The 16,482-nt window shown below is 31.6% G+C and overlaps 1 protein-coding gene across 2 annotated transcripts in view; it reads left to right on the plus strand.

Moving 5' to 3' along the window:
- LOC121123564 (T-box transcription factor mls-1) overlaps positions 1–14,758 on the plus strand; it is a 94,222-nt gene extending 79,464 nt beyond the window's left edge. For both annotated transcript variants that reach the window (XM_040718691.2, XM_040718690.2), the window contains exons 2-7: positions 2,354–2,573; positions 10,891–11,007; positions 11,081–11,337; positions 11,393–11,499; positions 11,549–11,613; positions 14,407–14,758. In XM_040718691.2, the coding sequence (XP_040574625.1) occupies positions 2,354–2,573; positions 10,891–11,007; positions 11,081–11,337; positions 11,393–11,499; positions 11,549–11,613; positions 14,407–14,623 (983 nt within the window). In that variant the 3' untranslated portion in view covers positions 14,624–14,758. The remainder of the gene's footprint in view (positions 1–2,353; positions 2,574–10,890; positions 11,008–11,080; positions 11,338–11,392; positions 11,500–11,548; positions 11,614–14,406) is intronic.
- The last annotated feature ends 1,724 nt before the right edge of the window (positions 14,759–16,482 follow it).

Consider the following 16,482-nt stretch of genomic DNA (forward strand, 5'->3'; position numbering starts at 1 on the left):
GTCAAATTTGCATATAATTATACAAAGACATTCTGTCAAAATTGTCCAAGCAAATCCGAACATCCCAACGAATGTGCTAACATAACTTTTTATATCTCTCAGAAACGATATCTCGCAATAGATATAGATTACAAATAAACTAGTAGCTATTTATTATATCGTTCTCTCGCTACAACAAAAATATACAGTATATTTTGTTATCAACTGACGATTTTCTGCACCTTTCCTCCATATCAGTGATGGTTGATTAATTGAAATTAATTCATATTTTGAAATAATAAAGCATAACCAATTAGTTACAAAACAAAACAAACTTGAGCTGTCTAGTTTAAGCACAAATTGAGAAAATGACATTTGAAGATGATCGACGAATTTCCATTCTGACACTCCTTGATACTGTACGTCTCCAGGACAACCGTCTACGCTGTCAGCAAGTCTGAAACATTGTAGAGGATAAAGGGCCCTGTCAAAAAGGGAAAACCAGTCCCGGAGGACTTAAATAAAACAGCTCAAGCCAATCCTCTCAATTCCATGAGGTTCAATACAAGAGACCTCTGGGTTTCACACCAAACTGTCCAAAGAGCTATAAAAAAGTGGATGGAAAGAGACATGTGAAGGTAGACACTCTTGACACCAATAATGAAAGGAACCCATCTCCTTAAGAGTTTTTTTATGTTACAGTTTTGGCCCCTCTAAATCCCTTATACTAACCTCCTTGACTACACCTTTTGGGCGCATGTCGAGGGTAAGGCCTTCATCCAAAAACTAAGGCCCTCACAATCACTGTCAGCCAGCACTGGGACGCCATAACAGATGACTACATCTGCAGCGGGTTCCAGGCCCTCTGCGTCACAGTTAGCCAGCACTGGGGCTGGGGGTACCAGGCCTTCTGCCGCTTCCTGGAAGCCATCATTGCCGCAAAGGACGGCTACATTAATGATTTAGAGAGCTCAGACACACATCTATTTATAATATTAGTTTTGTTGTAATTCTATTGTTCATGAATAAATGATATCTTATTGAAGTTTAAAATTCAAAGTATTAAGATTTTAATGGACCACTCGGTATAATAGTTACTTTAAAATCTTATCGTCACTCAAAAAGCCGTGATTTTTGAGAGAATGGATTTGTCGAAGACAGCATTATAGTTTTAGCTATGTTAGTATGTACAACGTACAATGTAATTCCCTCCCAATAAAACATAGCTTAAGTACAGCCCATTTACGTATATATGTAATGAGTACAAGTTGTAACTTGTATTTTCAAATTGTACAAGTAGGAACTAAACAATGAGATGAAGAATTTAAACTATTTTAGATGAGGATATTAAGAGAGAATTAAGCATGCTTTGGATCGTTGATATATTATTGGGGTAGAGTTTGACTCTTTTGATAAAAGTACTTATATACATGGATAATAAACATTATGTGGGAGAGAAGATATAAAGTTCCAATATTCATCTTTATATTACACGTAAATATAACTCTAAATAAATTTATAATTTTAATAGGTACAAATGAAATCATAGCATCAATATATGTGACCCATTAACCCACAAAAGCAAACTAAAATGATTATTCTCAAAAGTGATTTACACTATTCAACAAAATCTTTCTTTCTTTTTTTTCGAATGACCTCGGTAAAATCTAATTAATTTTTTCTCTATATTTTCCCTTCAGATAAAGTGTTTGATATGTTAAGGTTTGAGGGTTTTTTAAGCTTTTGCGTAGAAAAGATTGGGTTAAATTATCTGAATATATCTTTGTTTAAAGTTTAAAATGGTTGCATCTTATTTAGAGACTAATAGCTTAAAAAAGGATAAACTATAAAGGTTAAATAATATCTCATTTGATTGCAGCAAGTCTTAAATTTATTTGTTTAAATGAAACGGATGATAATTATCTTCAATTTCTACTAATAAATTATTCTTATTATCCTTTTATGTGTCACAAATTGCACTTAAAGTAGCCAAAATCGATTGATATTAGGTAATCAAAATGGGGCTCAATATAAGTGTTTTAATTCAAATAAAGGTTTTGACACTATGGTTGATCATTTTGGGTATCTTAACTCATCCCTACAAATGTGAATACAAAGCCTATAACTGACTGAAATATGTCTATGAAACATAGGGTGTATAATCAAGTATATTCTTTTCTTAATTTTTGTTCAAGATTGTTTTTATATTGACGCACCACGTATAGTTAATAATTTAAATGGCTGATGTTGTAATAACATAAAACTTAACGAAATATAACAAATATAACTTTTACAACCAGATTATACAGGTTACAACTTGCAGACGAGATAAATTAAATTATTTAACAAATAAACAATTTCTATTTTTTCTTAGAAACTGTTGAAGGATCTGATGTGGCAAATGATCCTATTTTGGAGGACATAAAGACAAGAAATAAAAGCCTCAGTGATGCAGAAACCCCGAATAAGGAAGAAGATGATCGAAAGTTTGGGATATTGAGCAAGGGTGGAATAACGGTGGAGCTCGTTGGGAAGGATTTATGGAAACGTTTCTACAAGCTGGGAACGGAAATGATCATTACGAAAGCGGGAAGGTAAATCATTCTCGTACACTTAACGATGACGACAATAGCTACTCTACCCATGTACATATAATTAACATAGCTCTTGCCTCTCTAATTACTCATTAAACTTACATAATTTATTTATTCTTTTTTGAAATCTTCATCACCCTCAAAAGAAAAATGGGGTTTTTTTCTTCTTTTTCTTCTATCTAACTAACCATCCTCGTAGTTAGTTAATATGATATTAATGATAGAGTTTATATACTATAAAACATGGCCTGAAGAATCTTATTAGATGTACAATGTACGTTCATAGTCTGTTCTTCTTTTTTCTCGCAAGTAATTAACACTTTTCTTATAATATATATATATATTATATTTATCTAAATACTGCCTCATTTTTTTTTTTTTTTTGTGAACAAAAAAAAATGCGGCTTGTTCTTCTCTGACCTGCGAAATCATTATAAATTTATTTTTTTATGTATTTATAATTATCTAATTATGGTTTTTTTCACGTCTTCATCAACATCTCCATTTAAAAACTACATACATTTATGTATATTAAGTATTTAACAGAATATTTTTGGGAAAAAAAAGGGAAAAATATGATTTGAGAAACTTTTTAAAGAAAATCTAATAATAATTACACCTTTTTTATCTTCCGTTTCTTGTTGTTTCGTTAACAAGAGGTTTTCATGCGTTGAATACCCCTCTAAATGTTTCTTTAGCGGAATAAAGGTGCTATTTAATTGTAATATATGTGGCCCGTCAACACAAAAGCTATAATGATTTATCTCAAAAATGAGTGTGGATTACATTTGTAATCTTCGACGAATGATCGTCAATTTCTATTAGCAGACTATTCTTATTATTGCTTTTCAGGATTATATTTGGGGGAGCTTGGTTTTTGGATTTTTTTTTTTTTTTTTTTGAAAAAATTTCAAAAATCCATAGCTATAAACAAAGACATTAAATTTTTTTCCTCTTTTTTGCATCAAACGTCAATTTTTAAGAAGAAATACCCAAAAAGGATGCATTTTGTACAAAAATGCATATAAGACATCAACTATGTAACTAAGTATTTTCAATTTCCGGAACATTTTATTACTTAATTTTAGCAATATTTGCAAAGATGAACAAGTCATCGAGGGTTACTTTTAGGACTCCATTATTCCCCATAACTTTTTTTTCAAAAAAATATTGGTAGGTTTGTGTTACCTTTCAAAAATAACAATAAATTATTTTTTTCTACTTTTTTTGCAAAATTATTGGATAACAATTGCATGTTATGTAATTGAGGGGGGGGGGAGGGAGAAATTTAATGAGTCTATAAATTACCTTCTACAATTAAAATAGCATTAGTACGGGGGAAATCTTATAATTATATTTGAATTCATATAAATTTATTGTATTACATATTTTTAAATCATTTTACACCAAAGATAGGCGAGGATTTTTCTTTTAGAAAAGAATTTTCCAAAGGTGATACTACCATCCAGGGGCCGTTATGCGAGAAGGGGCGATTGAATATTACGTTTTTACATAAAACAAACAAATTGATCTACGAAATTTCAAAAAATGTGACCTGTTTGAATATGTTGAATGTTATAGTTGATAGTATATAAGTACGTTATATCGAGATTGCATTTATATTGTTGTACTGCATTATTGGTGCTTTTATATTTTATCCTATACCGCTACTCACAAATACAAACAACATACTTAAAATAAATTCTTAAACTTTTTTTATCCATTGTTCGACTTTCAAACTGGGATTTGGGATGATATAAAATATCAAGAATGGCATTGCTTATAGTCAGATATATTCACAAAATGCAATTAAATTAATTTGGAGTCGCAGTGAAATTATAACAATCATTTCTAGTTAGATCTTTTATCTCCACATCCCTGTCTGAGTGCAAGCTATTCTAACGAAATTTGGCCCGCCATGAACTTTACCAGTTTCCAAGGCGCTGTAATAATAAGATATCTGATTATCACCTTCAAGTGCATTGTGCTCTCATGGAAGATTTGGAAAGATACATGTCTGAACGATATCAGGATCTTTTATAGCTAACAATGCCAGACTAGGTTGTCAATGCATTCTTAGAAGTCAACAGTGAGGAAACAAGAAGGTTGAGCAAGAATTATTTTTAATCAAGCACAACAGGTACATTGTATGTATAAGTTTGCCAGCACGTCATACTTATTCTTTCTGTATGACAATTGAAAACAAGGACAATGGTTCGTTGAAATTCAATTAGTGCAACCTTTTCATAATAAGGAAATAACTTCACAACGCGAAGAATATATCATTGGATTAGGAGGATTGAAGGAGGCTATCTGTGGACCGAGGGAAGAAGTCGAAGGAGATCACATCTAATTGAGTAAAGCACATCAACTTTTTCTTTTATCATTTCTTGAAATCCAATTATTCCTGCAAAAAAAAAAATACTATAAATATCCATCAATAGAAATAACTCTAATGATTCTCTAATACTACGTGGAAAACTTATTCGATTAATTATAATCAATTGAGTCGAATCCCTCCCCTCCTCCTCAAATTATATATTCGAAGTTGTATTAATTATTATTATTAAAAGGTCTCAATAATTGATTTTAGACTATCGTCCGTCACTGTCTCCAATTTCGGGATAGAAATAAAAAGTATGACATGTGGGCAAACTCATATAATGTACCCAAGAACGACATTGAGCTAAGTCCAACGTTCTAAATATCATATCAAGGTTTAAGGCGGCAAAAAATAAAGTATTATGAAATACGGTGAAAATATATTTATCGTTTTTCCAACATTATATTTGGTAATTGCCTTGTTTTTTTGGTTGTTTTTTTTTTCAATCAAATGAACAAGCTTGGAATTATCGAACGTGGGGATCTATGTTTTCATTTTAGTAAATTTAAACCTGATATAGAGGAACTAATATTACTATCCCTACAACAAATACACCCATCCCATTATTTTCATTTTGAAAAAAAAAACACTTATAGGTGTTTCATGACGGGGGCTAGGAGTCTACTACAGCCTTACTGCCAATCGAAATCCTTTTCCGCAGGATTATCTATATATATATTTGGGGGGGAAGGGGGTCCTTGGTTTTTGAATTTAAAAAAAAAATTCAAAAATTGAAATTTTGAAACAAAATTTCAAAAAACCACAGCTGAAAAAATTTCAAAAATTATATTTCAGTTATATAATTTTTTGAATAAAAATTTCTAAAGTTATATTTTTCGATAAAAAAAATTCATTCATAGTTATTCACAGAAAATTAAATTTTGTGCGAAAAAATTTGAAAAATTAAATTAAATTTCAATTATTAAGTTTTCTAGTAAAAGCAAAAGTTCCTTTATTTCGGGGGGGGGGGGCTACATCCCTACAGCTCACCCCCTGCGGACGCCACTGTTTTTCTACATGCATTCCTTTTCTCTACATATGTAAACACTCTATTTAACATAACATATGGATGGTGAATGATACTCATGTTCCAAAAACGTGTGCAAATGTCCAGTCTGTTAAACTTTTGGCTCTATAAAATGTATGACAATTTATTGATATTAATGTACCATTAAAACCATTAATAAGTGTATTGCTGTTGTTAATGGCCTATAATTTTTTCGGTTTTAATATTATGAAATTGTAATTAAAGAAAATAATAATATTAACATGTTCGATCCTATCTCATTCTAAAGTACTACATACCTTTATTGTGTCATTAATATACTTTAAAATATTGCTATTTAATGAGTTTTTAATATCGACACGAATTAGAATGTTTCCTTTAGGTGTTTTTTGACACCTTCAACAAGGCTCAAAAACGTTGGGTCATTAATTCGATGGAAGAAATATGTATAAGTGCCCTATTCGGAGCGCTTTTTGTTCCTCTTTGCACGTAGCAATTAGCATGTACTATTAACTGTTAGTTAGGATCCGTTTTGAGTAGAAAATATGTACTGGGTAGTGAATAAGTCATGTACCACCAATCATGCTATAATTCATTTTAATCGGAATAATGTCAAATGAATTTGGACATGGTGGAAATCAACGAGGAAATATTTATTAAATATATATATAGTAAAAGGGCCGAAGACAGGATTGTTAGGACCGGTAACAACTTTGGTTTGGGGTCCATGGATCTGTTTCTCGCCTCATCATGAAAAAAATATGGATAACTGTTTAACCATCCTGCCTGATTGGCATCATGTCCCCATCATACCATAAATATAATCATTATTAAAAGTTATAACTGTTTAACGTAAATAATCTGTTTCTATCTGATTGGCTATTTAATGTTCGAATATCTATCTGTTTCCAGGCCACCCAGGAGGTAAGCTAGGGCACCACTGCTATTAAGTCACTAGAGTTTGTATCTCCTCTACAAGCCATTATGTCCTCATTTTGTTGGGTGCTTCAACTGTTATATCATTGTAGGAGTGCCACTCATATTTGGACTTAGAGTAAAGTGACATTTGGGAAATTGTATTTATTATACAATTTCCCAATTTTCAATAAAGGAATAGATCAAGAGAAAAACAGGCATAAACATGGATAGCGTAGACTTTGCTTGTCGTGGAAGGAATACTGAGCTAAATTCATCCCACTTTCACTAAGAAATAATATGTATTTTTGCCCTTCTTCAATAGCGAATCCAAAATATAAAGCATCCCATCGGATACAACTGCGAATTTTTTTTCCATTGAGTACTAAAAAAGAACGTTTTATGATTTTTTGAAAAGTCTGTAAGACTTACCATATAATAATCTGATAGGGACCCTTCTTGCTCTTCGCTTGGCAATGGTATCAATTGAGCTCAATTTTCTTTGCAAGGCTACTTTCAATTCCAATAATTGGCACTTCAAGAAGACACTCCTGCTTCATTGTTGACCAATTTTAAGCTCCTGAAAGACTTCTCAGTAATCGAAACACTAACAGGAAGTGTCAAGAATATTTGCAAATCAATGGAAATGTTTTTATAAATGAACTCAAGGTCCATGGTGGTAATTTTGGTCAAAAGAGATAATGACTTTAGTTGAGTTCTCTGGAGGTTTCTCTTTCTTTTTTTTCCAATTTCTTTGAAGTAATTGATAATTTATATTTCCTTCTCTTGGAACGACCGAGGCGCAAACCTACGAATATTGTGTTCAATAAGATCATTTATCCCAAGGACGTTGTCCATTGACCTACGGTGTTCCCTTTTTTGCTCTCTCTCTTTTGCGAATTTTTTCTTTCTCAGTGGCCTCATTGGCTTGGGGGCACGGTAAAAAAGTTAAACCTGTTACCTCCTCTCTCTATTCCTGTACAGGAACATTATTCGTGAACTTGTCGGGGTTAGGCGAAATGGCAGCCTCCAACCTGGGATGGAAGGCCGCCACACATTTGAGATGTAGCAGCGGTTAATTTTCTTTATCTTCATATTCACAGAAAGCTTGAGGTCAGCAATATTGCAGTGGCGGACTTGCAAGGTTTTGGACTCAATTTGCAACCAGATTCTGTAGTACAGCGGGTTGAGGTGGGCCTGGCGTGGCCAGAATTTCAAAAAAAAAAAAAAAAATTATAATTGTTTTATGCTTTTGAGTCGAGAATTATCTCTTCTCAAACCTCTTTAACTTCCTTTCCAAGTAGCCTTCAGGGATGTCCGGAAGTCTAGAGGGACTGGAGGGGCTTTAAACCTCCTCTAAATTATGGAGTTGTTGCTTTTTACTTGAAAATTTAATATTTGAAATGTATTTTAATTTTATTTTTTTGCAAATTCGGGTATGGATAATTCATGTCTTTTTGGAAACGGAGCATAAGCATGTTAAACATTAATTTATCAAAAATACTAAATTATGAAATAGGCATGATGTATCAAGGGAGACGAGGTAATGGACATTTGACAACAAAAAACATAGGGTATTTTCGTGTTAGCGATGTAAGGCCGTGTTCAATGTTAGCATCCTCTTCCAACTTATTTTTTACATTATAAACAGTCTTCCTTGCCGATCCAAAAAACTTTTGAAATTTGAGATGGAGATTGACCCGCACGTCCCACTCTCAAGCCATTTTTACTTTCATTAAAAATGATAAATATTTGCTGACATCTGATATTTCATAGATACTGTGAAGCAGCTGAATTTTTAAAGTTAGTCATTTAGAAACCTCATTATTTTGAATGTTAAACAGGTCGTTATATTTAATGTATAATGCAATTTTTCTTCCAAAAAGAAACTGAAAAAAGTCCACAAATCATTTGGTAGTTAGCGAAATAAGTCAATCATACCAACTGATATGTATCTACCTATGTACTCCCAGACTATCAATGTCAAATTATTTATCCACAATTTTTAAAATGAATTAAATATTTATGTATATTTCATAATATTAAAATCCGCAATCCGTATTAGATACTGTATTATAATATTGCTTAGTAATGTTTTTGTTTTTTATATATATAAAATATATTCATTCATTCTAAACAATGCATTTATAAAACAACAGGAACATTATTATCACGTCCTGGTTTTAAAAAAAACAAAGAAGAAACAATACTTGCAGGTTTAATTAAAATTAAGTCAATGACACAAGGATAAAAACTAAATAGAAAAACCAACAAATCCAGAGATCTGATTGGTACATCATATCATGAAGAGAGTATCTTGAGCTACTTCTGGCTAATAATTATTAATAAACATACAAATATATTCAGGGGCGTCCGGAGGAATATTTATATTTTTTTTTTTTTTGGGGGGGGGAATTTTTCGAAAAAATCCCAAAAATTCCAATTTTTACTCTGCTCCATAAATTGGTAAAATAAAGTTTTTGTGCGGGTTGTTGATATTTTACATTAGTATTTCGCATCGATGGAGAGGAGTTGAGGATGCCCATTGCCTGAAAGACGTTGGAGCCATGAAGGGGGTTCTTGATTCCTGTGTTTCACTGCGTATATTATGCTTTGTACTTTGGAGATGAGCCACACAATCTTCCACATATCCTCATATCGTAAGGATGTTATAATGACCTAATCCGAGGGACTCAGACTCGCCTGATAGTTCATCCAGATCTCTTCCTCCACCATCTTAAGGATCCGGGTAATAGATGAAACGAGGTCTACAACTCCTTATGACAAAAATAACAACCTCGCTCTTTAGGATCTTCTTGTAAGCTTAGTAATTAGTAATAGTAAATAGTAATTAGTAAACTTCAAAGCGTAGCTACACATTTGTATTTATAATAATTAATTTATTAAAAAATATGAATTGTAAAATAGCCATGACGTATCAAGTTAGATGAGGGGAAACTTTAGCTTACAACAAAATACATTGAGTATTTTGTTTGTCAATGTCTATACAACTACTTCATTTTTGAAATCTCTCAGATATTATTCATCAGTAGAAAAATGGCGCTCAAAAATCCGAGCGGTATTTAAATTGAATGGATCTTCACTTTTGTATCTTTGCACTGATTCTTTTTGTAGGAGGGGATCCTTGGGAAAGCGATGGTATAAACATTCATAGGATTCAATCAAGTTTTGATAGCGCATGATTGAGTTCCACCTGGACGTTTTGTATTCACAGAAATGGACGACTATTATATTCTCAATTTAAATAAATATGGAATATTTTCATGAACTTTGACTTTGATTTTTAAGCAAATACCACTTCAATCAAAATCAATTTTGTGACTTGTATCGATACGCTACTTGGACTTTTTTTTTTCAGCTGCCCAGACCTAGTTTTTATAGACATTAATCTTTGTGTTAGCTAGGTAACATTTTGTAAAGTCTGTAAACTTTTGGTTTGCATCTGGACACGTCACGGCGTCTTAGGAAAGGACAATTTATGTCACGAAATCAACATATTACAATCCTCAAATCTCAAACCTCCTAATTTTCAAAATGAAGAGGTAATGTGGCTTAGAATGTTTCTTGTTTGGTGGAGAGAAAATAACACAAAAATATCAATCTGTAGGCCACACAGCTAAATAAACAAATATTTAGTGTATTTTTTTTTTTTTTTTTTTAAGGTTGACTCAGTCATTGGTAAGATTATCAATTTAATGAATATAATGCTTAATAACTATTCTCTGAATAATAGTTAACACTTGACTACAAGAAAAATACATATCTGTTTTTAATTTTTTTTCTTTTTCAGCAGTTAATTTTTTAACTTCTCATCAGTGTTTTGATTTAGGTTGGCGGAATTTGAGTTAGCTTCTTTTTTTTTTGTGGCCTATGTGTCTAAGATTGTTTGTTCTGCCAATCATTTCCAACTATTTTGACCACTGACTATAACCCATTCCATCCTATTTTTTTTATATTAATCAGTCCTATTTTAAGCCATTTTATTATTTCAGGCGAATGTTTCCAACTTTAAAGATTCGTATCAAAGGGCTGGATCCATGTCAAAACTACGTCATTTATTTAGATATTGAGCCCTACGATGATAAGCGCTATCGCTATATTTATCAAAGGTACATATTTATAAGTACAAATTTAATATGCACGGGTTTAATTTTTTTTTTTTTTTTTTTTACTACCAAACAGCTCTGAATGGACAGTGGCTGGAAGTGGGGACATTCCACCGAGTCATTCATCAACCTGCACAACCAGTAATTTTTTTATCCATGAGGAATCCCCTTCTCTTGGAGTCGTTTGGAACTCACCTCAAAACGTTGTCTCCTTTGATAAACTTAAACTGACAAATAATCGATCTTCAATATTCGATGGTCATCTCTGCCTTCATTCAATGCATAAATACATTCCAAGAATTCATATACAACCCTGTAACTCCAACATGATGAGTAGGTATCCTATTGCATTTCTTATGACACCTCATTTAAGTTATATCATTTTTAGATCCTGATGGATCCATTTCAGAAAAAGCATTAGATACTTCCTTGTCCACAACATTTGTATTTAGAGAAACTAGTTTTACAACCGTGACAGCATATCAAAACCAACAAGTAGGGTCCTCGTTATGTTTCAGAATGTATGATTATAATTCCTTTCCAGATAACAAAGCTGAAAATTGAGAGTAATCCATTTGCGAAAGGATTCCGAGAGGCAACTCGTACGAGGTATGTGTTTTTGATTAAACCCTTTAACGACGAAATGACACATATGTGACATCCTCTTAAATTGGATCTAATTTTTTAATACTATATTTCCTCTATGTTTTTAAAACTGATGAGTACTTAGTACATTCTATCTAGTGTTGGATAGATCCTAGGACTCCATTACGGATCATTAGTGTTGGATCAGTCTAAAAAAACAGTAGTTCTATAAATCCGGTCATAATAAAATTAGTTAGTCCTATTGGTCTTTTATTGGAATGACGTAGACACTAACTAATTATTTTTAGCTGTTCAATATAACCTCTTTCAAGAGACAATATAGCTAGCACAATATTACTTGCTGAAGTTTAAAGTAAAAAGTGTGTGGCTAGAACTTATATTTATAAAAAAATAGATATAGAAAAAAAGTTATTGATTATTATAGTATAAGCAGCTGACGTCATCTCAAGTCGATAAACAAACCAGTGATCAAAAGGGTGTGTATTCTGGACATGTTAAAAAAGCGAAAATCAACATGGTAACTCTGACAATTTGAAGAATTTTTTGGAGGAGAACAGCTTAGCTGTAATGACGTTTCATTAGATCAGCTACAATAAGCTGTGACAAGGAAAGAGGGGAGAATAATTATTCCCATATTAATCCTTAATTCTACTCCGAGTCAAACAAGGACTACACTTATAACTCCGCAAAAAATTATCAAGGTTATTCTCTCGTTTTTTATGAGCACACACGAATGTTCAATCAGGTTTTGAATATAATTTAATGTAGAAGTACGAAGGGAAGTTCACTTCTCAGGAGTTAAATAATAATGGCAACTGCTAAGGAAAAGAAAATTCATTCTTCAGATTACCAATTCCAAAAAAACGGGCAAGCTAAAAAATACATACGATTTATATCACTATCGATAACATCGTCCTCAATAAAAACTTATTCGCTTTTTCTATTGTCTATGGCTCGAGCATTATACTTTTTAGCCACAAATCTCCTCCGCTAAACTTCAGCTATCTTGTCTCTTTAAAATAGGTTATGATTAAACTTTCGACATATCAAATGTTAAGAACCGATCCTGAGACTATAGTCTTTTTAGATAGATTCAACACTATTTCTATCGAATCTTTGTATCTAATCACTTCCAATATACTTACTTATCTATGTTCAGTATGCTTTCCAACATAGAGAGATGCTGGAACGGTTATTTTTTAGTATATATTTGCAAACTTATTCTAACTATAACTAAGTTTTTGAATATGTGGTCCTTAAACATAAAATCAAGCAGGAATGATTTATCTCAAAGTTTAATGTCGATTACATTTGTATTTTTCGATACATCATCGTCACTTTATATTGGAGACACTGAAAATTGCACTTAAAATTAACACCAAATTGACGATGATGTATCGAAAAATACAAATGTAATCGACATTAAATTTGGTCCCAAAATCGGGGCTAATCTAAGTTTCTTTAATCAAATATAGGGCCTAAAATATTGTTAAAATTAAGGACTCAAAAAATGTCCTTGAAATATTGGGCCGTATGTTGTATAGGTACCTATATGATGTAAAATAATAAATTGGGATTTTCTCCTTTTCCTGATTCCTGATGTTCAAGATTGTTTTTATGTTGACGCACTAAATATATACTTGAATATAATTTGAAAACTATCTTTTCTGCCAGGTGCAACATCTAGACCTAGCCATTTAAATGCCTGAAATTCATTAATGTAACATGTATGAATATCAAGGCAAAATCAGGGGCGTCTGCAGGAGTATATTTTTAGGGTGGAGCGGGCTTGGTTTTTGGAATTTTTTTGCAAAAAATTCCAATTATTACAATTTAATGGAAAAAATTTGAAAAATGTAATTTTTCCAATATAAAAATTTCAAAAATCTACAGTTATTCACATAAGAATTAATTTTTTTTGGAAAAAAAAATTGTGTTGCGATAATATAAAAGCAAGCTGGGATACTTTATATCGATGTTGCGAAAGTATGATAAACGTATCCGTTGATATGAGTACTATAATTTATATATATTCAAAAAAGGGATAACGTCCTTAGGAGCCGCGGTTTTTAATACTAACTGAACATGATAAAAATTGGTTATTTCGTAGAACTGATCATAAAAGAAACTGAGACGTCATGACGTGAAAATCATTTTTAAAGAATAGTATATATGTATTCACGTTGCGAGGATAAAGGGATTCGCTGGTTTAGAACATGCCTCACCAACTGAAATTGATTATATTAATGATATCAAAATTCGATTTAAAGTTCAAATACAGTACAATCAAATTGATCATGTTCATGTAAAGATTTAAACAAATATCATTCATATTAGTAACTTATTGGACAGTTTTTAAGTGGTTTTCACTCTTTAAAAATTCATCTTCGGGTTTTCATTGAAGTAAAAAACTTATATTGCTTGATTCTCTGTTTCATTAAATTTTTCTAATTTTTTTGGAAAAAAAATTGGAAAAATCCAGAGCTGTTCACAAAAAAATTAATTTTTTTGGAAAAAATTTGAAAAATTTAATGAAATTTCAAATATTAAATTTTTCGGAGAAAAATTCCAAAAAAATTACCTATTCGCAAAAAATTTCAAAAATCTAAAGCTATTCTAGGCAAAATTGAAAAAATATTATGAAATTTCAATTATTACATTTTTTGAAAAAAAAAATAAAAAATTACTTTATTTGGGGGGGCTCTTAATACCTTTTTTATTTTCACCTTCGTCGTTTAAGGGTTAATTAATTGATTTCTTAACTTTCCTCGACTTACTTAATAATGGCTATTATAGGGATCCATTCTTTACGGATTATCTACTCTACTCCTCTCTTTATCTGCCTGGATTTCCACATTATGGAGATGAACGCCTTTCGCCATATTATCAAACTCCAGGTATGGATTTAAGTGTAAATCCTGCTCTAATGATGATGATGATGCCTTCTCCTCACTTTGCATCATCCTCGAACGTATGTAGTGAGTTCTATAAAGACTCATTTAATAACGGGTGAATCTACATAAATATACAAAACATTTGATATTCAATGTTGTATGTACTTTCATTCATAGATTAACTTATAAAATATATTTGGATTTTAATATCATATTATACATAGTTTAAAATAAAATAAATATATGACATGAAACTGTTCAAGTGCCTTCTATTCAATCAAAAACTTACAGGATCTCAAATTGTAAACATTAGGAGGAAATCCCAATTTCAGTCAAAAATTTCGAAATTACTTCCTGGCATCATTTGATTTAAGCTTGAATTTTTCACATCTCATAATTTTTCAGTCGTTATTATTGTTTCAAATAATATGAGTAATAATAGTTGGGCTACTCCACCACCTATATGGGATTTAGGTCTTTTCATGGCTCCGATATAATTCTTATAAAACAAACAATTAAGTCATTTGTCCTCTTCTAAAATAGCTTCTTCAGGTAGTTTCGGACTTAATGTAGCCTTATATAAAATTCAAATTGCCAAATAAAAGTCAACTATTTTTTTAAGGTTAAATCTTTACCAAAAATAAATTCTTTTGTTGACGGAGGTCCAAATTTGGTTCCAGTTATGTTCATGAATGCCACTGCTATTTCATTTGATACCCAAAATTTCCATCATTCTTCTAACTTTACAACTTCCGACTTTAAGACCCTCTTCAGGCTTCCAGGAGCCCAAAGGTAAAATAAAGGTCTTATTTTTATTCACACCCAATGCTGGTTTTTCTTTTTAACTTCCGAAAATAGTTAAGACTTTTATTCTGGCAAATAGCTGAGACTCTGAATTCGCCTCTACGGTTAAAGTTACATCATCTACATATAAATCAATGATATGCTGATATCCCTCAAAGCTAATCCCAAAGCCTCTGTACGATACATTAAATTGAAAATTATAGCAATTGTGATGTCATAAAATATAAGTGGTTGCGTGTTTTGTCAAAATCCACCTGTCTTTCCCAATAGTATAACCTTGTATTTCTATTAACCTTGCTTTATTCTAGGAATCTCAAGAGACAAGCTTCTTACCTACAATTCACTGTATTCTAAAAAAATAACGACGGAAAAGGGACTTTTAGCACCTCAAACACTTTTTACATATATAAAAAGGCCAAAATACTCACTAAATCCGAATTTAACTTACACAACACAAAAAAGAAGTTTGCACAAAATACATAATGCACGCTTCTCCAATCTATTGGAGATTCGTTTGCGTATAAATTTGCGAAATAAACATTTTCTGAATAACTTTTTCTTTTTATTCATTTTTTTGTCAAACGTCAATTTTCAATTTTTTAAAAGAATTGCCACAAAACGATACATTTTGGACATAAAATTTTAGCTATCTACTAACGTTTCAAATCCTTCTGAGTTTCGCCTCAATACTAGAGTCGTGCATCTGCAGACAAGTCCGGCACGGACGTTAACAGTCTACATAAAGAAATAAATATATAGAGGCGACAACTTGGAAACAACTTGATCAAAATTTGAGTTGTTAACAAGCATTGATGTATTAGAGACGATACGGTTTGCCGAAAGCCACTTTACCAAATACCATTTTGCCGAAGGACACTTAGCCAAACTGAACACTTTACTTTTAAAAAAAAAAATATAATTGATGATGATTTATGCTCCAACACTATGTAATTATGATTCCCATTTATGCTAAACCCATTTTAAAAGATAGAATGTTTCATCATTTGCCAAAAATTGTAGTGATCAAGCGTTGATTAATTAATAATAATTGATTCCTTAAATTATGAGGATGTTTTAAAAGTTGTGTCGAACACTTATTAGAACTCCTGCGACAAAAATCGTGACAACCACTTAATAAATAAATTAGAAAGGTAAAAAATCTTTAAAAAAGGGA

Source organism: Lepeophtheirus salmonis, chromosome 8, assembly GCF_016086655.4.
Source record: "Lepeophtheirus salmonis chromosome 8, UVic_Lsal_1.4, whole genome shotgun sequence".
Classification (NCBI taxonomy): domain Eukaryota; kingdom Metazoa; phylum Arthropoda; class Copepoda; order Siphonostomatoida; family Caligidae; genus Lepeophtheirus; species Lepeophtheirus salmonis.